This window comes from Sarcophilus harrisii, chromosome 2 (assembly GCF_902635505.1).
Source record: "Sarcophilus harrisii chromosome 2, mSarHar1.11, whole genome shotgun sequence".
NCBI classification, from domain to species: Eukaryota; Metazoa; Chordata; class Mammalia; order Dasyuromorphia; family Dasyuridae; genus Sarcophilus; species Sarcophilus harrisii.
In genome coordinates, this window is record NC_045427.1 from 342,195,830 (window position 1) to 342,220,890 (window position 25,061).

Genomic DNA, 25,061 nt, shown 5'->3' on the forward strand with positions numbered 1-25,061 from the left:
AGAAAAAATATTTGCAAAAAGACTATGGAAAATCATTCCCAGAATAATACAGCATGACCAAGTAGGATTTATACCAGGAATACAGGGCTGGTTCAATATTAGGAAAACTATTAGCATAATTGGCTATATCAATAACCAAATTAACATAAACCATATGATTATCTCAATAGATGCAGAAAAAGCATTTGATAAAATGCAACATCCATTCATATTAAAAGCACTTGGGAGTATAGGAATAAATGGACTTTTCCTTAAAATAATCAGTAGCATCTATTTAAAACCATCAGTAAGCATTATATGTAATGGGGATAAACTGGAACCATTCCGAATAATATCAGGAGTGAAACAAGGTTGCCCACTATCACCATTACTATTCAATATTGTATTAGAAATGCTAGCTTCAGCAATAAGAGTTGAAAAAGAGATTAAAGGAATGAGAGTAGGTAATGAGGAAACCAAATTATCACTCTTTGCTGATGATATGCTGGTATACTTAGAGAACCCCAGAGATCCTACTAAAAAGCTAACAATCCATACTACTAAATCCAGCTACTAAAAAGAAATAATCCATACCTTTAGCAAAGTTGCAGGATACAAAACAAACCCCCATAAGTCATCAGCATTCTTATATATTACTAACAAAATCCAGCAGTTAGATTTACAAAGAGAAATTCCATTTAAAGTAACTAGCAATAGTATAAATTATTTGGGAATCTATCTGCTAAGGGAAAGTCAGGAACTATATGAGCAAAACTACAAAACCCTTTCAACACAAATAAAGTCAGATCAAAACAATTGGAAAAATATTCAGTGCTCTTGGATAGGACCAGCATATATAATAAAGATGACAATACTACCTAAAATAATCTATTTATTTAGTGCTATACCAATCAGACTCCCAAAAAACTAATTTAATGAACTTGAAAAAAATAAGAACAAAATTAATCTGGAAGAACAAAAGGTCAAGAGTTTCAAGGGAACTAATGAAAAAAAAAAATCAAATGAAAATGACCTAGCTGTACCAGATCTAAAATTATATTTTGGAGCAGCAGTTGCCAAAACCATTTGGTATTGGCTAAAAAATAAATTAGCTGACCAGTGGAATAGTTTAGGTTCAAAGGACAAAATAGTCAATAACTTTAATGTCGTGTTTGACAAACTCAAAGACCCAGGTTTGGGGATAAGAATTCACTCTTTGACAAAGACTGCTGGGAAAATTGGAAATTAGTATGGTAGAAATTATGCATTGACCCACACTTAACACCATACACCAAGATAAGGTCAAAATGGGTTCATGATCTAGCCATAAAGAATGAGATTATAAATAAATCAGAAGAGCATAAAATAGTTTACTGCTCAGACCTGTGGAGGAGGAAGAAATTTGTGACCAAAGAAGAACTAGAGATCATTATTGGTCACAAAATAGAATATTTCTATTATATCAAATTCAAAAGCTTTTGTACAAAAAAAACTAATGCAGACAAGATTAGAAGGGAAACAATAAACTGGGAAAACATTTTTTTACAGTCAAAGGTTCTGATAAAGGCTTCATTTCCAAAATATATAGAGAATTGACTTTAATTTATAAAAAATCAAGCCATTCTCCAATTGATAAATGGTCAAAGGATATGAACAGACAATTTTTAGCTGAAGAAACTGAAACTATTTTTAGTCATATGAAAAGATGTTCCAAGTCATTATTAATCAGAGAAACGCAAATTAAGACAACTCTGAGATACCACTACATACCTGTCAAAACAAAAGGTTTTGCAATTGTCAGTGCTGAAAAATTACCCATGCATATATCTTGTAAATAAAAAGCTATAATAAAGAAAAAAACAAAATAAAATAAAATACAACTACAGGATCTAGAAAGGGCCTTAGAACATAGAACATAATTTGTAAAAGGTGGAAGAGACCTTAGAGATCATCTAATTTAACCTTGTAATTTTATAGATGGGAAAACTGAAGGCTAGAAATGTGGAGTGACTTGTCCAGAATCACACAAGTGGAAAAGGGCTAAAAATTTAAATTCAAGTCTTTTAAGTCTAAAGTTTTCCACTATGTTGGAATGTTTATGAGATAATTCAGTTTAGGTTCCTGCCATTAAAAAGTAAAGGCAAATAACTTTGGCAAGTCACATCATGTCTAGGAGACTTAGTTTCCTTATCTGTAACATGGGAACATTAATTGCCAAATGGTATGTATTTCATAACATTGTTGATATTAAAGTTCAGAAATAAACTGGTATAATTATTCAATTTGACAGAATTTTCATATGTGCTTAGATTGGTAAAGAATCAAGTTTTTACAGGAAACCATTTGTAATATGTGAAGAGTTTAAACACACCCATTTGAGAACCACACTACTTCCTAAAAACCTCTCTTGGGCTGGAAGATGAGCTGTTTATATTCAGATTGAGCATGTGTTCACTTGAGGGACTTAATACTGGACAAGTCACTCTTCTTGGCATTTCTGAAGAATAATCCTGTCCTTACATTCCTGGTTTGGTATCCTGTTAGCCTAAGCTGATTCGATATTCTGAAGCATCTTTGAAGAAATATGCATTTTGTGAGTGGTATTGATGCATCTGTTCCTGATTACCCTCAGACCATTCAGTGCTGAGAAATAAGCCAAGCCCTTTGGTTCATCTTTCCAACTTCTTCAAAAGACTGACTTCTCATAGGAGCACTGAACATTGGATGCTTTGATGGAGAAAAGAGCAAAGGTAACAGAAACAGAATCTGGTTTTGGGAAGCACAAATACAGAGACTGATGAGGGCCTGGAAAGCACTAGAATTAGAGGTAAGAAGACAAATTCTAATCTCAGAAATAAAACATAAGAATGAGGAAATAAGATTTGATGTAGGAAAGAAGAGGAAAATACATTTCTAAGTTATAATGAGAAGGTAGTAAGAAAAAAATCTTGTTTGACATTTTTAAGAAAAGAAAATAAAAGTCTTCATTTGCAGATGCTCCCTCTTAGAAGGAAGGAATTTTAGATTCACCAGAAGAGCTTGTTGGTCACCTTATCTAGAGAATAATTTTGTTTTAATTCCATATTTAACAAACAGAAATAAATTATCATTTCCATATGTAAAGAACAGAAAGATATGTATATAAAATCACTTATCTCTATTATCTCCAGCTTGCTTCTTTTATATTCAACACATTGTTTTCAAAGGTATCTTACTTGTCTATTTCCTCCTAAACTTTATACTTTTCTGTGAATTTTTTAAAATGTTTCAATGATTCTCTTTCCTTTTTTGTATCTTGGTTCTCTATCCCTCCCTCCCTTTACATCATGGAATCTATGAGTCTCTCATTTCTCTGTCAGAAGATCCTATCAGCATGCTTCAGTTTCAGTCCTTTAATATCATGATTGGTCATTGCTCTGAATACAGTCAAATATTTCAATTATTTTTCTTTTACAATTTTATTATTGCATGAATAGTTAATCCAGCTCCTGCTTACTTGATGCAACATTATAAGTTTTCCCAAGTTTGAAACTCTCTTGTTTTTTCTTACAACACAATAACATTATAATACATTAATATATCACAAGAATGCTCAATCATTCTTCCAATTATGGGACATTCAGTTTAATAAAAATGTACTACAATACATTTGCCATAACAATATATGCTGCTATCAATGTTTTTGTATATATGACCCATATATCTTTTGGCCTATCTTTAATTTCTCTGGACTAAATGCCTAGTAATAGTATTTTGGGGTCAAAGAATATGCAAACCTTAATCTTTAGAGTGTAATTCCAAATTGCTTTCCAAAATGACTATACCAATTCATAGTTCTACCAACAGTGGTATAGTGTGCCTAATCCACCCCATCTCCCCCTCCCAACAACTGACATTTAGACCAATCTAAAAGGTATGCATTGAAATGTCAGAGTTGCTGATTAATACTTCCATCATTATTAGTGATCTGGGGTACTTTTTCTTTTTTTTTCCTTTCCTTTTTAAATTTAATTTATTATTTCATTTTACCTAATTACATGTAAAAGCAATTTTAATATTTTTTTCAAATTTTCAGTTCCAAATAATTCTCTCTCTCCTTTCCTTCTCTTGGTCTGCCTTTATTGAGAAGACAAGCAATTTGACACATTATATGTGTGTAGTTAGGAGTATTTTTTCCAAAATAGCTATCAATAGATTGGATTCTGACCTTCATTGTTATAATTTTGCATTTGTTTTCTAATTCTCAGATATTTGTCAAAGAAATTTGTTGTACAGATTATTCCTTTTTTTTGTATTGGCTACAGTTATTTTATTTATTTATTTTAAATTTATTTTTTTATTATAATAACTTTTTATTGACAGAACCCATGCCAGGGTAAATTTTTTTTTACAACATTATCCCTTGCACTCACTTCTGTTCCGATTTTTCCCTCCCACCCTCCATCCCCTCCCCTAGATGATAAGCAGTCCTATATATGTTGAATATGTTGTACTATATTCTAGATACAATATATGTGTGCAGAACCAAACAGTTTTCTTGTTGCACAGGGAGAATTGGATTCAGAAGGTAGAAATAACCCGGGAAGAAAAACAAAAAAATGCAAACAGTTTACATTCATTTCCCAGTGTTTTTTTCTTTGGGTGTAGCTATTTCTGTCCATCATTATTGATCAATTGAAACTGAATTAGGTCTCTTTGTCAAAGAAATCCACTACAGATTATTCCTAATTTGTAATTTTCTGGTTAGCTTTCTGGAGGGCCTTCTGTTCTGATTAGCTTTTGGAGGGCCTTCAGACCAGCCTTAGTCTCAGCAGAATAATCACCATGAGAATAGGCGGGGATAAAGTACAAAGTCTTAATTATCTCTTTCACAGTCTGTCTCCTTCGAGGGGCTAGTTTTCTGGAGGTCTTCCAGAACGGGTCTTGGTTTCAGTGGAGAAATGCAGGAGGCAGGAGAGCCACCATGAGGCTGATGAAAGATGGAATGTCTGTGGCTGAGATCATCCTCTGTTTAAATACTCTATCACAAGTACATCATCATAGGTGGCAATCTAGTAGAATAGGTGTCAACTTGTAGAACTATACTAAATACTAAGTACATGTAAACTAGAGAATCATTCATTATCTTAATTACACTGAATTAACATCTTGTTTTAGGATTAAATCAATCATACTGAAATTAGAGAACTATTAATCACCATGCTAAACTAAATAACCAGTGTCTTATCAATTCCACTGAGTTAACACCTTGTTGCAAGTATACTTCTCCAGAGTTCTAGCTTTCTACACTTAATTAAATCTTTCTGTTCTAATTATAATTGCATTGCTTTTGTTTACACAGAAGCTTTCTGATTCTGATATGAGAAATCTAATGGGAGACATCCACCAGATAGTTCATAATATTAAACAGGTGCTATATAAGTGTTAGCCAGCTGTTGTACTCGTTATTATTCAAATCTATAGCTCAGAAAAAACTTTGGGATACATATGTTGATATGTATTCATGAGAATTGATAATATCTCCAAAGAAGAAAATTTACAGAAAGGATAGAAGGAAGTTCAGGACAGACTCTATGAATATCTTTTTAGAAGTAGTAAGTAACTAAGTAAGTAGTAGTAAGGAAGAAGAGACTCTATTAAAAGGGACGGAAAATGAGAACCAAGATGAAAGCAAAGGAAAAAAAAAAAAGCATGTCCAGGAAGAGGTCAAAAAAGAGGTCAAATAAATGAATTAACAAATCATTTACTAAGTTTTTATTTGTGCAACATACTGTATTAAGCACTGGGAAAACAAATAGAAAAGTAAGGCAATCCTGACTCTCAAGGAACTTACATTTTAGTGGGGGAAGAAAGATATATGGCAGGCTTCAGCTATAAGGCAGATAGAAAGTCTATCGTCCTTATTGGACAACTACAAAATACATGCCTTTTCTTTTATGACATTTCCACTAATAAAATCATCTCAGTTTCTGATGTTGAATCATTTGACAGTGTAAAGAACTTTAGTGACAAGAATTTTCTTTCTGGGTTTTCAGTAATTATGCTGTCATATATGCAGGGTGAGTTACCACATATGCAGGGTGCATTTCCACAAAGGTTGCTTCCTAGGATAATTGCTGTAAGAAGTTCTGCTTTGCTATTTCCAAGGCTCTTGGTTTCAGGGTCATGGGATCAGAGTCTAAGGGGAAACAGTGGTCAAGGTAGTGGGGGTATATGCTTGCTTTGTATATGCTGCCTCTAGATTCTCTCTCACAGAGGTTTAAGATTTCATCTGAGCTGCCCTACCAGCCCTGTAAGTTGGAGTTGACTGGCAATTGGTAGGCTGGCTGGTCCTTTCTCCATGGAAATGACTTCCCTGGCATGATAGCTATGAAAGCTAAACTGGAAGTGAAATTTATACATAAAAAATGTTGCCACTCCCAGGATTTTTATTTTAACTCACCTATTAATGACAGCTGGTGAAGCGATTGAATGTAGAAAAAGGCATTTAGTGTAGTGATTGAGATCATTAATAACTTCAAAGAGACCAGTTTCAATCTAAGACTAGAGTTGTAAACCAGTTTGCAAAGGAAAGAGGAGTTAGTGGGAAGTAAGATAGGTGAGTATTGAGTGTAGACAGACTTTTCTAAGAGTTTGGTAGCTAAAGGAAAAAGAGATAAAAATCAATTATTGGTAAGTTCATAAGGAGGTTTTCCTTTCCTTTTCTTTTCTTTTCTTTTAAAGAATGAGGGAAAAGAGGCTTTAGGGAAGGAACCAATGGATAAGAAAAGCTTGAAGATGAAGTAAAGAGAAGGAATTTTCAACAGCACAAAAAAATTATGTGCAAGGCTCTGTGATCCAAACTGGAAATATAGAAAGAGAAACAGTTAGAATCTGATATTAAAGAATTTACAATCTTATGCAAATAAGTCTGATATGAGGAAGAGTGGATTATATGCAAAGAAAAGGTTAAAAGAAAAATGTGAAAAGTGTGTGTGTGTAGAAATCTGATTGAGCCTTGTAAGAAATGAATATAAACAAGAAACAGATAGTAAGTACTATCAAACAGATAGTATGAGAGAAAGGAATATATGCAAATTCAAAAAAATCAAGAGAAAGCAGAACAAGATCAGAGAATTGACAATGTAATTTGGCTGGAATGTAGATTATGTGAAGAGGATTAGCTCAATAAAATATATAGTAAACATATCATAGAATATATAAATTATTTAAACTCCTTACTTGATGTCCCAATGACACTCTCTTACAAACTGGTTAGGAGTCCAGAGTCCAAAGCAAGGCTACAATTCTGCTCCAGGCTCTAAAGATAACACTGGGTATTAGGAGTATCTTCCTAATATTATAATTCACAAGCCTTCATTCAGTATATTCACATCATTATTAGTCATGTTACCATCTCCCCACTAGCATTTACCAGTTAGTATTTCTCCAATATCATCTAATCAATGACTACAACAATATATTTTGACCATTTATTTCTTCTCTGTATCAGTTAATAATATTGATTACCATTTATAAAGGGTATTTACTGAGAAGACATAGGAGAAATACTAAAATTTCTCCCCAAACCAGGGTACAACATTCCATTCTTGCATTTTGGGGAGAAGTAACTCAAAGTGGTAACTACCAAATATTCACCCTATAAAGTTCAGTTCTGAGTATGGCCTCAGTCATGTGATGTGTGAATTACTCCTTGACTTCTAGTACATAGAAGTCATCTGCTAGATTGATTCACTTATGGAAGCAGGTCATTCCATAGAGTTAGAACTTTATCAGGTTTGGGTGTTATGGACACCCATTACTGGATCTTTGGTGGTTTGTCTGAGCTTTTGAAGCACCTTATTCCATTCATTTCTATTATTCATTCACTCTTAAGATCGAGAATATGCACAATAGAAAAAAATAAATAAATATAGGTGCTATATGGGGAAATAAGACAGCAGTACCTGTTGCCTCTTTCTCCACCTAGAGGCTTAAAGCATTATTTTTTACTCACTTAAAAGCCAGAGGGAGAAAAAGAAAAAGAGTGATAGGGACACAGAGCAGTGTAGAGTAGAGTAGAGTAGTAGCAAAGACAGAGAGTACTTTTTTAGTTCTATCTCACTAGCCAGTTAAAGGGCTGCCAGCATGGAATAAGCAGGTAGGAAATAGCCCCAAGGTCTGTGTGTAGTACAGGAAGCAGAAACTCACCCTCATTTCATTCATTTCCAGAAACAGGCTTATCAGACATCTGTGGATGATTAATAGCAAGCAGAGAATCTTGTGTATGTCTACCTTCACACATAAAATCTTAGGACCTAGAACTGGAAGAAACTTTACAATTGTCTAGTTCAATTCTTTTATTTTAATTGCTGAAGAAGCTAAAGTCTAGAGAAAGGAGGCAACTTAACAAAGTCATACAGATAGAATTTAATGAAGTCTAAACTGGATTTAGGTCTTCGGATTCAAAATCCAGTGCAATTATCTGCGATTTTTCGATGTGTCAACAGTTTAAATAAATTAAGGAATTACTTTGGAACTTTAAATTTTCACTTTATATGGTAATAATAATTTATCTTCATAGACATCTTTGTAGTTTCCAACATAGTTAACAGACATTTTATCTAATTCTCATAACTCTGATGATAACTTCCTTTTTTTTCTTCTTCTTCTCTCTCCTTTTCTCAATCCCTCCATCCCTTCCTTCTTCTCTCTATTATAAACTTTATGTTTTTTGGCCCCTGCTGAAGCCACACTGGCTCACAGATAAATAACTTTTAGCAGGTGTAGGGTCAGTCTATTAAGGAGGACTCTGACAAGCATTTTTCCAGCAATGACTAAGACAAAGACACTCTTGTGATTGTCACAGAACAGTCTATTCACTTTACATTTATAAAGATGGACAACTGAGGCATCTTTGAAATCCTGGAGTATAACTTCTCTTACCATATAATATGGAAAATTTCAGTCAGTTTTATATGAGCAATTGACCCCTTTTCCTGTAAATCTCAACTGGAATAGATTCAGCACCCAATGCTTTATCACATGAAAGTAGCCTGATGACATTCAAAAACAATGCTTAGACCCTTGAGCCTTGTCAGGAGACTTAAGTTTAAATCCAATCTCATTTCTAACTAGCAGTATGACCTTGGACAAGTTATTTAAATTCCTTTTGCCTCAATTTCTTTAACCACAAAATGAGGATAATAATAACACCTATTTTGTAGATTTATCATGAGAATCAAGTAAGATAATATTTGTAAATCTTGTAACACGATGTTTGGCATATAGCAATACTATATAAAGGTATATATATATATATATATATATATATATATATATATATTATGTAGTGAAAAGAATTCTGGAAGCAGAGTCAAGATGATGGAGAATAAATAGGATTTTGCCTAAGCTCTCCTTGATTCTCTCAGAATCAATACTACAGCAAGCTTTTGAACAGATTTTTGATTCACAGAAGCCACAAACTTTTGGAATGTAATAATTTTCCAGCTTAAGATAGCTTGAAAAGACTTCAGGAAAGGTCTGTCTCAATTGGGCAAATGGGAATGCAGTGTGGAGAGGCCTGGCATGGGGAGGCCCAGATCAAGGAATCTAGTAGGAAGCTCTTAGCTAAAATACATCAGTGTTGGTTATTCTGTCCTGGTTCAGAAGGCCAGTAGATTAGCAGACCAGTTGTTAAACATCCAAAAAAATACAGAAGGCAAATTGGGGAGTCCCTGAATCCTAGCATAATAGGCAGGACTTAGCCAGGATCACCCAGTGCAGGTAGAAAGCCTGCAGCACCACTAGCCCTAGGGCAACCACTGAGAAACCCCTGTCCCCCTGCAAAAGAAACTTGGGATAATCTCCCTTGTGCCCTAAAAAGCAGAGATCAACTTTATAAAATGAGCAAAAAAGCTAAAAGAACCCTTACTTGGAAAGAAAGGTATTATGGAAACAGAGAAGATCAGAACACAAACCCCAAAGAGGACAACAAAGGAAAAATGCCTTCAGGTGAAGACTCAAAGGGAATATCAATTGATCTCTAGCTCAAAAGGCTCTCTTGGGAAAGTTCAAAAGGGATCTTAAAAGAGAGATAAAAAGAAAATGGGGAAAAGAAATGAGAGCTATGCAGGAGAATTTTGAAAGTTTGTGGGGGGGAGCCAAGATGGCGGAGAAGGCACACACGACGTTCTAAGCTCTTCTCTTACCCTCTTTATCAATATTATATCGAGCCTCAAAAATAGTCTTGACTGCTACAATTCATAAAGATAAAAAGTATAACAACCCACCAGCCAAAGAAAATCTGCAGTCTCGCCAAAAAAGGTTTGTTCCGGGGCCAGGGCGGAGATCAATGTAGACTGGGAGAGAAATTAGGTTCGGAGGAGAGCCTCAAACCGAAAGTGAGAGCACAGATCTCAGCACAAGCTAGCAGCCCCAACCCACAGTACGAGGCTTTTCCTTGGGGCAGTTGCAAACCTGCACGGCAGGAGGGCACAGCCCTGGTTACCCTCTAATCTGCGCAGTGGGGGGCTTGGCTTGGGGCCATAGAACTTTTGCAGGGCCGATTTGCATTGGGCAGAGATGTTGAGGCAGAGACGTTGGGGCAGAGTTCCAGGCAGAATTCCGGTAGAATCGGCAGTCTGTGGTCAGCTGCTAATACCCACAGCCCCACAAGAGGCTCTGGCCTGGGGCAGTGACACTTTCACCCCTTAGTCCCTAGCTTAGGGCAATTGCTAACCCACACAGCCCAACTGGGCACTTCAATAGCTCGGCCAGTGCTGAATCTACCTCCTGTTGGGAGAAGGGAAAACTCTCACTCAGAGCACTCCCATACCTCAAAGCCAGAAACCGGTTTATATCTCTCCTGTTCTGCAGAGGAAGCTGGTAACCCCCTTGCATAGGAGGCATACCCTAAAGGCTTTAAAACATGAATAAAAAGATGAAAAGAACAATCGACAGCTTCTATGCAGAAAAAGAGCAGGTCAGCAAACCTTCAGAGACTAATAGCAAACAGGCACCAGACTGTCCTCTTTTACATGATGTTCTCATAGAAGAGACCATTAAAAGTCTCAAAAGAGAGTTAGAAGATAAATGGGGAAAGGAAAGAGAAGCCTTACAAGAGAGCAACAACTTCCTGAAGTACAAATTGGAAAAGATAAAAAATTCCCAAGAAGTGCAGGGAAACAAAATTTGTGAATTGGAAAAAGTAAAAAAAACTCAGGAAAGTAAGAATTGTAAATTGGAAAAAATAAAGAATTTACTAGAAAGTAGGATTTGTGAATTGGAAAAGACAAAGAACTCACAAGAAAGTAGGATCTGTGAATTGGAAAAAGAAAATAATTCACTAAAAAAATTAGTGAAATGGAAAAATCCATAGATCAAAACAATTCATTTAAAACTCAATTGGACATATACAGAAAGAAATAAAAAAGCTAATGAAGAAAAATAATTTTAAAAAATTAGAACTGAACAAATAGAAACTAATGATTCATTGAGACAGCAAGAATCAGTCAAGCAAAACAAAAAATGACAAACTGAAAAACCATGAATTATCTACTTGCAAAAACGACAGACTTGGAAAATAGATCTAGGAGAGATAATCTGAGGATTATTGGACTTTCCAAAAATTATGATGATAAAAAGAGCCTAGATATTATTTTACAAGAAATCATCAAAGAGAACTGCCCAGATGTAATAGAATCAGAAGGTAAAATAGGCATTGAAACAATTCATCGAACACCTTCTGAAAGAGACCCTTAAATAAAAGCCCCAAGGAATATTGTGGCCAAATTTCAGGACTATCAGATTAAGGAAAAAATTTTACAAGCAGCCAAAAAAAAAAAAAACAATTTAAATACCGAGGTGCCACAATAAGGATCACCCAAGATCTAGCTGCCTCCACATTAAAGGATCAAAGGCCTGGAATCTGATATTCTGAAAGGCAAAAGAACTTGGAATGCAGCCAAGAATAAACTACCCAGCTAAGCTGAGCATTTTCTTCCAGGGAAGAAGATGGACATTTAATGAAACAAATCAATTCCATTTGTTTCTAAGGAAAAAACCAGAACTAAACAAAAAATTTGATCTCCAACCATAGAACTCAAGAGATGCAGAAAAGATAAAAATAACTCTTGAGAATTGTATTTCTGGTGTGGATATACAAAAAGAATACATGTATAATTTGATTTTACTGATATAACATAAAAAATGGAAGTAGATATGGAAAAGGGATGATGGCAGAATAAGTGGAAGGGGGATAAAAAGAGGGAAACCACATCCCACAAAGAGGCAAAGGAAACTATCATATCTGAGGGAATTTAGAGAGGGGAGGAACATTGTGGAATCTTACTCATCAGAGTTGGCTCAAAAAAAAAATAATTGACATTTGTTTTAGAGAAAATTCTCTCTCGCCTCATTAAAAAAGGGGGAGAGGAAAAGGGAAAAGAAAAAGAGTAATAAGGGAAGGAAGGAGAAAAGATTCAAAGGGGGGAGGAAGGGATTCTAAAGAGGGTAAGCATCATGATAAAAGTGGGGTACATAAGTTCAAAAAGGGGAAAGAGGTTTGGGGGAGGCAAGAATAAGTAAAGCATAATCTGGGGTTATTAGGATGGCAGGAAATACAGAATTAGTCATTCTAACCGTAAATATGAATGGGATAAACTCCCCCATAAAGAGGAGGCTGATAGTAGACTGGATCAAAAGTCAGAACCCTACAATATGTTGTTTACAAGAAACACATTTAAAGCAGGGAGATACATACAGGATAAAGGTAAAAGGCTGGAGCAAAATCTATTATGCTTCAGGTGAAGTCAAAAAAGCAGGGGTAGCCATCCTTATCTCAGATCAACCACAAGCAAAAATTGATCTAATTAAAAGAGATAAGGAAGGAAACTACATCCTGCTAAAGGGTAGCATACACAACGAAGCAATATCAATATTAAACATATATGCACCAAGTGGTATGGCATCCAACTTCCTAACGGAGAAGTTAAGAGAGTTGCAAGAAGAAATAGACAACAAAACTGTAATAGTGGGAGATCTCAACCTTGCACTCTCAGAATTAGACAAATCAAACCACAAAACAAATAAGAAAGAAATTAAAGAAGTAAATAGAATATTAGAAAAATTAGGTATGTTGGATCTTTGGAGAAAACTGAATGGAGATAGAAAGGAATATACTTTCTTCTCAGCAGTTTATGGAACCTATTCAAAAATTGACCATATATTAGGACATAAAGACCTCAAAATCAAATGCAAGAAAGCAGAAATAGTAAATGCTTTCTTTGCATATCATGATGCAATAAAAACTACATTCAACAAAAAGTTAGGGGTAAATAGACCAAAAAGTAATTGGAAACTAAACAATCTCATCTTAAAGAATGATTGGGTGAAGCAGCAAATTATAGATACAATTAATAATTTCACTCAAGATAATGACAATGATGTGACGTCATACCAAAATTTGTGGGATGCAGCCAAAGCAGTAATAAGTGGGAATTTTATATCCTTAGAGGCTTACTTGAATAAAACAGAGAAAGAAAAGATTAATGAATTGGGCTTGCAACTAAAAAAACTAAAAAAAGACCAAATTAAAAACCCCCAATCAAATACTAAATTGAAATTCTAAAATTAAAAGGAGAAATTAAAAATATTGAAAGTAAAAAAACTATTGAACTAATTAATAAAACTAAGAGTTGGCTCTATGAAAAATCCAATAAAATAGATAAGCCTTTGGTAAATCTGATTAGAAAAAGGAGGGAGGAAAATGAAATTAGTAGTCTTAAAAATGAAAAGGGAGAACTTTCCACCAATGAAGAGTAAATTAGAGAAATAATAAGGAGTTATTTTGCTCAACTTTATGCCAATAAATTTGATAACCTAAGTGAAATGGATGACTACCTCCAAAAATATAGACTTCCCAGACTAACAGAGGAGGAAGTAAATTGCTTGAATAGTCCCATGTCAGAAAAAGAAATACAACAGACAATTAGACAACTCCCTAAGAAAAAATCCCCAGGAACAGATGGATTTACATGTGCATTCTACCAAACATTTAAAGAACAATTGGCCCCAATGCTATATAAATTATTTGATAAAATAGGGAATGAAGGAGTCCTACCAAATTCCTTCTATGACACAGACATGGTACTGATACCTAAAACCAGGTAGGTTGAAAACAGAGAAAGAAAATTATAGACCAATCTCCCTAATGAATATTGATGCTAAAATCTTAAATAAGATATTAGCAAAAAGACTACAGAAAATCATCCCCAGGATAATACACTATGATAAAGTAGGATTTATACCAGGAATGCAGGTTGGTTCAATATTAGAAAACTATCAATATAATTGGCCATATTAATAACCAAATTAACAAAAAGCATATGATCATCTCAATAGATGCAGAAAAGCATTTGACAAAATCCAACATCCATTCCTATTAAAAACACTTGAGAGTATAGGAATAAATGGACTTTTCCTTAAAATAATCAGCAGCATCTATTTAAAACCATCAGTAAGCATCATATGTAATGGAGACAAACTGCAACCATTCCCAATAAGATCTGGAGTGAAACAAGGTTGCCCACTATCACCGTTACTATTTAATTTTGTATTAGAAATGCTAGCTTTGGCAATAAGAGCTGAGAAAGAGAATAAAGGAATAAGAATAGGCAATGAGGAAACCAAATTATCACTTTTTGCCGACGATATGATGGTATACTTAGAGAATCCCAGAGATTCTACTAAAAAGTTATTAGAAATAATCCACAACTTTAGCAAAGTTGCTGGTTATAAAATAAACCCACATAAGTCATCAGCATTCTTATATATCACTAACAAAATCCAAGAGTCAGAGTTACAAAGAGAAATTCCATTTAAAGTAACTACTGATAATATAAAATATTTAGGAATCTGTCTGCCAAGGAAAAATCAGAAACTTTATGAGCAAAATTACAGACCACTTTTCACACAAATTAAGTCTTATGTAACCAACTGGAAAAAATATTAAATGCTCTTAGATAGGGCGAACAAATATAATAAAGATGACAATACTACCTAAACTAATCTATTTATTTAGCGCTATACCAATCAGACTCCCCAAAAACTATTTTAATGACCTAGAAAAAATAACAACAAAGTTCATATGGAAAAACAAAAGGTCAAGAATTTCAAGGGAATTAATGAAAAAAAAATCAAATGAAGGTGGCTTAGCTGTACCAGATCTAAAATTATATTATAGAGCAGCAGTTACCAAAACCATTTGGTATTGGCTAAGGAATAGATTAGTTGATCAGTGGAATAGATTGGGTTCAAGGGATAAAACAGTCAACAAATATAGCAACCTAGTCTTTGACAAACCCAAAGATCCCAGGTTTTGGGATAAGAACTTACTGTTTGATAAAAATTGCTGGGAAAATTGGAAACTAATATGGCAGAAACTAGGCATTGATCCATACTTAACACCGTACACCAAGATAAGGTCAAAATGGGTTCATGACCTAGGCATAAAAGAATGAAATTATTAATAAATCAGAGGAACACATGATAGTTTACCTCTCAGACCTGTGGAAGGGGAAGGTCTTTATGACCAAAGCAGAACTAGAGATCATTACTGATCACAAAATAGAAAATTTCGATTATACTAAACTGAAAAGTTTTTGTACAAACAAAACTAATGCAGACAAGATTAGAAGGGAAGCAAAAAACTGGGAAAATATTTTATAGTCAAAGGTTCTGATAAAGGCCTCATTTCCAAAATATATAGAGAATTAACTCTAATTTATAAAAAAAATCAAGCCATTCTCCAATTGAAAAATGGTCAAAGGATATGAACAGACAATTCTCAGATGAAGAAATTGAAACTATTTCTAGTCATATGAAAAGATGCTCCAAGTCATTATTAATCAGAGAAATGCAAATTAAGACAACTCTAAGATACTACACACCCTGTCAGATTGGCTAAGATGACAGGAAAAATAATGATGATTGTTGGAGGGGATGTGGAAAAACTGGGACATTGATTCATTGTTGGTGGAGTTGTGAACGAATCCAACCATTTTGGAGAGTAGTTTGAACTATGCTCAAAAAGTTATCAAACTGTGCATACCCTTTGATCCAGCAGTGTTACTTACTGGGATTATATCCCAAAGAGATTATAAAGAAGGGAAAGAGACCTGTATGTGCACGAATGTTTGTGGCAGCCCTTTTTGTAGTGGCTAGAAACTGGAAACTGAATGGATGTCCATCAGTTGGAGAATGGCTGAATAAATTGTGGTATATGAAAATTATGGAATATTACTGTTCTGTAAGAAATGACCAACAGGATGATTTCAGAAAGGCCTGAGAGAGACTACACGAACTGATGCTAAGTGAAATGAGCAGGACCAGGAGATCATTATATACTTCAACAACAATACTAGATGATGACCAGTCCTGATGGATCAGGCCCTCCTCAGCAACGAGATCAATCAGATCATTTCTAATGGAGCAGTAATGAACTGAACTAGCTATACCCAGAAAAGAACTCTGGGAGATGACTAAAAACCATTACATTGAATTCCCAGTCCCTATATTTATGCACACCTGCATCTTTGATTTCCTTCACAAGCTAATTGTACAATAATTCAGAGTCTGATTCTTTTTGTACAGCAAAATAATGCTTTGGTCATGTATACTTATTGTGTATCTAAGTTATATTTTAATATATTTAACATCTACTGGTCATCCTGCCATTTAGGGGAGGGGTTGGGGGTAAGAGGTGAAAATTGAACAAGAGGTTTGGCAAATTGTTAATGCTGTAAAGTTACCCATGTATATATCCTGTAAATTAAAGACTATTAAATAAAAAAAAAAAAAAAAAAAAAAAAAAAGATGACAGGAAAAAATAATGATGATTGTTGGAGGGGATGCGGGAAAAAACTGGGACATTGATGCATTGTTGGTGGAGTTATGAACGAATCCAACCATTTTGGAGAGTAGTTTGGAACTATGCTCAAAAAGTTATCAAACTGTGCATACCCTTTGATCCAGCAGTGTTACTACTGGGATTATATCCCAAAGAGATTATAAAGAAGGGAAAGGGACCTGTATGTGCACGAATGTTTGTGGCAGCCCTCTTTGTAGTGGCTAGAAACTGGAAACTGAGTGGATGCCCATTGGTTGGAGAATGGCTGAATAAATTGTGGTATATGAATATTATGGAATATTATTGTTCTCTAAGAAAAGACCAACAGGATGATTTCAGAAAGGCCTGGAGAGACTTACACGAACTGATGCTGAGTGAAATGAGCAGGACCAGGAGATCATTATATACTTCAACAAAAATATTATATGATGACCAGTTCTGATGGACCTGGCCATCCTCAGCAATGAGATCAACCAAATCATTTCCAATGGAGCAGTAATGAACTGAACCAGCTACGCCCAGGGGAAGAACTCTGGGAGATGACTAAAAACCATTACATTGAATTCCCAATCCCTATATTTTTGCCCACCTGCATTTTTTATTTCCTTCACAAGCTAATTGTACAATATTTCAGAGTCTGATTCTTTTTGTACAGCAAAATAACGGTTTGGTCATGTATACTCATTGTGTATCCAATTCATATTTTAATATATTTAACATCTACTGGTCATCCTGCCATCTGGGGGAGGCGGTGGGGGGTAAGAGGTGAAAAATTGGAACAAGAGGCTTGGCAATTGTTAATACTGTAAAGTTACCTATACATATAACCTGTAAATAAAAGGCTATTAAATAAAAAAATAATAAATAATAATAATAAAAAAAGAAAGTTTGCGGGGGAAAGCCAACAGCTTGCAAAAGGAAGTACAGAAATTGACTGAAGAAAATAACTTCTTAAAAAATAAATTTGGCAAAATGGAAAAAAATATACTGAAAAAAACAACTCTTTAAAAAAATCATTTGGCAAAATGGAAAAAGAAAATAACTTCTTAAAAAAGAGAATTGGCTAAATGGGGAAGAAAATCCATTGAACAAAACAATTTCTTTAAAAGTACAATTGGCCAAATGAAAAAGGAAGTTTAAAAAAGCTAACTGAAGAAAATAATTCAATAAAAATTATAATTAGACAAGTTGAAGTGAATGACTCAATGAGACATCAAAGATTAGTCAAACAAAACAAAAACAAAAAAATTTAAATAGATTAAAATGTAAAATACCTCATTGGAAAAACTACTGACTTGGAAAATAGATCCAGAAGAGTCAGTCTAAGAATTATTGAACTAACTGAAAGTCATGACGAAAAAAAAAAGAGCCTGGAAAACATTTTTCAAGAGGTCATCAAAGAAAATTGATCTGATATCCTGGGACTGGAGGGTAAAATAGTCATTGAAAGAATCTACTGATTACCTTCTAAAAGAGACCCCAAAATGAAAATTCCAAGGAATATTGTAGCTACATTCTAGAATTATTAGATCAAGGAGAAAATACTGCAGGCAGCCAATTCAGATACTGAGGAGTCAAATCAGGATAATACAGGGTCTAGAAACTTCCACTTCAATGAATTGAAGGGCCTGGAATATGACAGAAGACAAAAGAATTTTAACTACAACCAAGAATCAGCTACCCAGCAAAACTAAGCATTATTTTTCAGGAGAAAAGGTGAACATTCAATTAAATGAGGATTTTTCAATCATTTCTGATGAAAAAGACCACAGCTAAACAGAAAATTCAATCTTCAAATACAAAACTCAAGAAAAGCATAAAAATGTAAACAAAAGGAAAAATATATTTTTTAAAGATTAAAATGTTTACATCCCTATATGAGAAGATGATATGTATAACTCTTGAGAACCATATCTTTGTCAGGCAGTTAGAAGGGGTATACTTAGAGGGTGTAGATATAAATTGATTTTAATGTGATGATATAAAAAAGAAATTAGGTGTGGAAAAGGAATTGTACTTGGAGAAGAGGAAAGATGAGGCAAAATGGCGTAAATTATGTTATGTGAAGAGGCACAAAAGACTTATAACAATTAAGAAAAAGAAGGGAGGGGGATAAACATTGTTTGATCCTTAATCTCATCAGATTTGGCTCAAAGAGGGGATAACATAAATTCTTAGTTTGGCATAGAAATTTGTTTTACCCTATAGAAAACTAGGAGGAAAAAGGAGAAAGGAAAGAGGGAGACTAATAGAAGGCAGGGCAGAAGTAAAACAGGAAAGGGATAACAAAAGCAGATAGCTAAAAATAGGAAGACTAGATTAAGGGAGATGATGGTCAGAAACAAAACACTGATGAGAAGGAAAAGGGAAAGGGAGAAAGAAAACTGAGGAAAAAAAACAGCAAGCAATACAGAGTTAGTAATTTTAACTCTGAATGTGAGTGAAATTAACTCTCCCATGAAAACAAAGCAGAGAGCAGAATGGATTAAAAGCCAGCATTTTACAATATGTTGTTTACATGAAATATATTTGACACAGTAAATATCATACACATTACATATCATTTTTATTGCATCATAATCTGGAAAAAATGCATTTGATTGTGAGGTTTTTATGCTCTAATACATGGTCAATTTTTGTGTAGGTGCCATGTACTACTGAGAAAAAAGTATATGCCTTTTTATCTCCATTCAATTTTCTCTGAAGGTCTATCATACCTAACTTTTCTAAAACTCTTCTCACCTTCTTACCTTTGTTCCTGTTTATTTTAGATTTATCAAGTTCTGATATAGGAAGAGTGAGATCCCAATTGGTAAAGTTTTGCTGTCTATTATATATATACACAGTAAAGGTAAAAGGCTGGAGGAAAATTTATTATGCTTCAGCTGAAAAAAACAAAACAAAACAGGGGTAACAATCCTAATCTCAAATCAAGCAAAAGAAAAAATAGATCTAATTAAAAGAGATAAGGAAGGAAACTATCTCAGTAAAGGATACTATACATAATGAAGTAATATCAATATTAAACATATATGCACCATATATGCATCCAAATTCTTAAAGAAGTTAAGTGAGTTGTGAAAAGAAATATGATGGAATATTGTTGTTCTATAATAAAAGATGACAGGCTGATGTCTGCAAAGCCTAGAAAGACTCACATGAACTGATGCTGAGTGAAGTGAGCAGAACCAAGAGAACATTGTATACAGTTAACAACAAGATTATGTCATGATCAACTGTGATGGACTTGGCTCTTTTTAACAGGCAATTCCAATAGACTTGGGATGGAAAATGCCATCTGCATCCAGAGAAAGAACTATGAAGACTGAGTGTGGATCAGTGCATAGTATTTTAACTTTTTTGTCACAGTTGTTTGTTTGCTTGGGGTTTTTTTCATTGTTTTTCCCTTTTTGTTCTGATTTTCCTTGCACAGCATGACAAATATGGAAATATGTTTAGAAACATGTTTAACCTATATCAGATTGCTTGCTATCTTGTGGAGGAGAGAGGAAAGGAGGGAAGGAGAAAAATTTGAAACACAAGGTTTTACAAAGGTGAATGTTGAAAAGTATCTTTGTAAATATTTGGAAAAATAAAATACTATCAAAAAAATTTTAAATACAAAAAAAAATCCTGGATTCGGAGTCAGAAAAGGGAGGTTCAAATATCAATTTTCCATTTACTATAGCTGTAAGGCAAATCATTTCTCTCTCTACACCTTAGTTTATCAGTCACCTACATCTTCAAGAGTGTGCAAAGATGATTTTATTATAGCAATATAAATTCTTTGTAGGGAATTTTTACAAATGATCATTTTTGTTTTTGTCCAACAGAAAAGATAAACACAAGGAAAGCCACTGATTTGAAATTCCTACTACCCTACATGGCTTCATCCAACTCCTCACAGAACTGTCCCTTTGTGTCTTCTGAAGAAAGCAAGATATTCCTGATTGTAATGTATAGTAGCGTCTGTGTGCTAGGCCTTCCCACAAATTGTTTCACTGCCTGGTTCTCCCTCTTGCAGGTGCTACAGGGGAATGTGTTGGCCATATACCTCTTCTGCTTGGCCATTTGTGAATTGCTCTATGTGGCAACTTTACCCTTCTGGATTGTTTATATTAGGAATGATCATATATGGACAATGGATTTTCAGACCTGTAACATAATTGCATTTGTATTTTTCTGTAATATCTATGTTAGCATTTTACTTTTGTGTTGCATTTCTTGTGATCGTTTCATTGCTGTGATGTATGCTTTGGAATCTAGAGGGTACAGACAAGTAAAAATAGCTGTGTTCATTTCGATAGCAATCTTTTTAATTGTGGGAATAGTTCACTATCCAGTTTTTGAAATGAAAGAAAACATAACTTGTTTTGAAGCCTCTACAATGGATAGTAAGATAGCTAGTTTTCATTTCTTTCGCTTTTTAGTAGGATTTGCTATCCCATTTTCCATCATCATTTTCACAAACTACAAGATCTTCAAGAACATCAAAACCAGCACAACTTTGAGTGCATGCCAGCAGGCCAAGGTAAAGAACTTGACTATTTCTATAGTTCTCACTTTCCTGGTCTGTTTTGCTCCCTATCATTTGATACTTCTTGTTAAAGCTTCAGCTTTTTCCTACTATAAAGGTGAAGCAAGGAAAGTGTGTGCTTTGGAAACCAAGATGAATATGATTTCAATGGTATTCCTAGGCCTGTGCACTTTCAACAGCATAGCAAACCCTATCATCTATGTGCTAGCTAGTGACAACTGCAGAAATGAATTGTCTCATGCTCACAAAGGATGGAAACAATGGTCCACAAAGACTGATAGCATCAACCTAAAGTGTTAAAAGTAGATGAAATAGTTAACACCATAACCTATAATATGCTATCTGCTTTTTTCTATCCCACATTCTATACTGGTGCAACCAAAGTTCAGAAACAGTTTATATTTTTAAAAAGAAGAGAGATTTTAACAGCTGAAGAACTGCCACATTACAACATTTTCCCCAAAGCTCCTAAAGAACTGTGTTTTTTGGAATATTGTGGCTTTTGCAGTCTACAATGTCTGCAAAAGTCAAGAGTTATTGCAATAGACTTCTGTGAGGTACCAAGGTGTGTCGAATGCAAGACCCCCTTCCCAATTAATTAATCAGAGACATCATTAGGTACAAAGAGAAAATATTTCTTTAATCCCTGAAGGGAAAGTTCTAGACACACCTGGGAGCCATCCCAACTCCACCATGCGTTCCTGAAACCGAGCCAGCTTCTGGCTTGTCCAGGGTTTAAAAGCAAAAGACTGGAGCCTTCTCATTGGATGGACTAAAAGGACGTAATGATTGTTGACCAATGGTCACCAATGTTGGCTGCCTTCCATTTCCTGCAACTTCCTGTATCTCCAGGTTCAAAGTTCATTTGTCCAGAAATCAAATGACCTCCCCAAGGTCCCAGTTCTGGGAACAGGGATCATGTGACTCAGTACTGAGAAATACTTCATCCAATCAGTCCCATTCAAAGGGAAAGTTACCATGAACAAAGAGTAAGCTTTTCATAGGAGAAGGTCTTAAAAGCTATGATGGGAGAATACTCCACACAAAAAGAACATGAACAAAAGTGGTAAACAGGAAACCTATGTGTGGGCAGAGGCAAAAAATCAAGCTTTGCTTCCATCTCAGCCTAAGATTCCTTTCCCAAGGATTTTATTATGAAGGGGCAATGGTAGAAATTGGGCAGCCATAATAGCAAGGTTTCAGGAACAAGTGTGAATGGGAAAAAAGAAGAGAGACTCCTTTGAGATGCTTAGAGAACAAGGCTCATATGACATCTTTAAGAAGCTGTAAATTGTGCCATGTCAAACCTTCACTGACCTCTACAAATATTTACAGAGTGGGTGATCAATTAGCATTCACTGATAATGACTTCATTTGTTGTAAGTACTTTCAATTCAATAAATAAATTAATAACAAATTAATTCAATTAGCCTTTTTAATGCCTTTACAGCATAATGCTAGAAAAGATACATAATCCCTCTTCTCTTGTTTCTCACATTCTGGTTGAAGATAAAACACAATTAATGATAATACTCAGCATAGCATCATCAATGCATTTGACAAGTATAAAACAAAATGGGGAGGTTATTAATGATAAACAAAGGGCAGCAGGAATGATAAAGCTTCTTAAAAGAGGTGGCATTTGAAGTTTAAAGTCTAAGTAGAGATTCAGTCAATGAAAAGAAGGAAAGAAGAAATAGTATAAAGAAAGGCACAAAACAGGAAAATGCAAGGCTTATTGGCAATGTTTGAAAATACTGCTAGCATTAATTATCTGTTTTCCCTTCCTATTGACAACACTCTAGTTCACATTTTACTTGGGTTATCACAGTAACTGAACTGCCAACAGAAAAAAGTCCCCCTTCCTCTATTTCTCTTTCTCATCTACCCCATATTTCCAGAGTCATCTTCTAAATGCACAATTCTTGTCACATTACTTCCTAGATCAGAAATCTTCAGTGGCTAGTCACTGCTTATTAAATAAAATCCAGATTCAGTGCCCACAATAATCTGAAGGGTGTGTGTGTGTGTGTGTGTGTGTGTGTGTGTGTGTGTGTGAGGGAATTGAACCTTCCTTTTCATTTGTAGCTCACATATTTGTTCCCCATTTCATGCCTTTCAATCTTTTGTTTTATACAAATAGAGTAGATGATATTTTCTCTCAGAGATTAAGAACTTGGGGATAAATATGTCAAAAACCAATCAGTTTTGTCCATGATTGCCCCTATTATCCTAATGGAGGAAGGCATCTGCTCAATGAAACCCTGGGAGTCCTCCAAGTGCTTGAATCATGAATTTAGTCTCTATTTACTTTACAATAAAGGCATTGCAAAAGGGGGGAGCGGGCTGAATGAGAAAAAGGAAGGGAGAAATGGAGGAAGGGAGAAAGATAGAAAAAGACAAGAGTCAGAGTCTTTTCTTTTCCTCTTTCCTCAATCTGATCAACTAGATTGAAATACCAAAGAGAAGACTATGTGAAAGAGAAGAGAGGAGAACCTTTTATCTTTTCTCTTTTGACAAAAGTAACAATCCCAAATAAGGAAATAGATCCTTTTTAATTAGTCTTTATATTTATAAACATTTCCTTCTCTGTCTTTGCTACTAGTCTAACATAATAGATGGTCCATGTTTTAGCCTAGACAATGATACAATTCTTCTACAAGGTTGAAATGTAGATTAGTCCATCTTCAAGGTCAATGCTTAAAGAAACTATTATTCTTAATCCATTTATTCCTTACCTTAGCTCTTCAAAGGTTAGAGGAACTAATTTCTTAAAATTATCATCATTATTACTACTTATCATGAGAATGTAAACTCTTTAAAAGTAGGGACAGTCTTGTTTTTATATTTATTTATACAATGCTTTGCAAGTTTATCAAATTCATTTTCATTCATTAATTTACAGTTTCTCTTTGGCTATCTGTGCTGTGCTCTGTTTAAATTATTGACTTTCTAGGAACATATTCTTTTTATCATTAAAATTACAATCTTTGAAAGTTTGGGAAATTACTAATGTAGTTAAGTTGTTCATCCTTTGTTTTTGAAAAGAACAATGGCATCTTGACTAGTTTGTGAATTGGATTTAAGTGAGGCAGAGACTACAGAGCCGCTTATCTTGTTCTTTTTTCCACAGTCATCAAAGGAAGACAAAAGTCAAAATGCAGTAAATGACCTTGACATCTTTGATGTTTAACTAAGTGTAATGTTATCTTCTCTCAAATATGATGTTCTCTGGGAGCAGGTTTCTTGGGGAGCTTCTGGAGACAATCTTCCTTTCAGTTCAGAGTAATAATCACCTCAAATGCAGCCAGGAGTTAAAAATTCAGATCCTTTATTGTCTCTTCCAAAATAGCCTGGTTAGCTTTCTTAGAGGCCTAGCTTTTTCCTTGGTTCCAAGAGCTCCTATTTGTCTTTTTGCCTCTGCCAGCTTCAGCCCCCAGCTCTCTCTGAATCCTTTGTTCTGCCCAAATGACTCCTGGCTGAGACTCCAAGAGCTTCTTTTTTTAAATTATTATGACTTTTTATTGACAGAATCCATTCCTGGGTAAGTTTTTTACAACATTATCCCTTGCACTCACTTCTGTTCTGATTTTCCCCCTCTCTCCCTTCACCCTTTCCCTCAGATGGCAAGCAGTCCTATACATGTTGAATATGTCA

At 34.6% G+C, this 25,061-nt stretch overlaps 1 protein-coding gene across 1 annotated transcript; it reads left to right on the forward strand.

The window, feature by feature from the left end:
• The first annotated feature begins 2,399 nt into the window (after positions 1 to 2,399).
• On the forward strand, positions 2,400 to 22,793 carry GPR132 (G protein-coupled receptor 132). Its single transcript, XM_003759057.4, has 2 exons — positions 2,400 to 2,806; positions 20,701 to 22,793. Exon 2 carries the CDS (start codon positions 20,751 to 20,753, stop codon positions 21,702 to 21,704), a length of 954 nt encoding a protein of 317 aa, XP_003759105.1. The 5' UTR covers positions 2,400 to 2,806; positions 20,701 to 20,750; the 3' UTR covers positions 21,705 to 22,793.
• Positions 22,794 to 25,061: the final 2,268 nt, after the last annotated feature.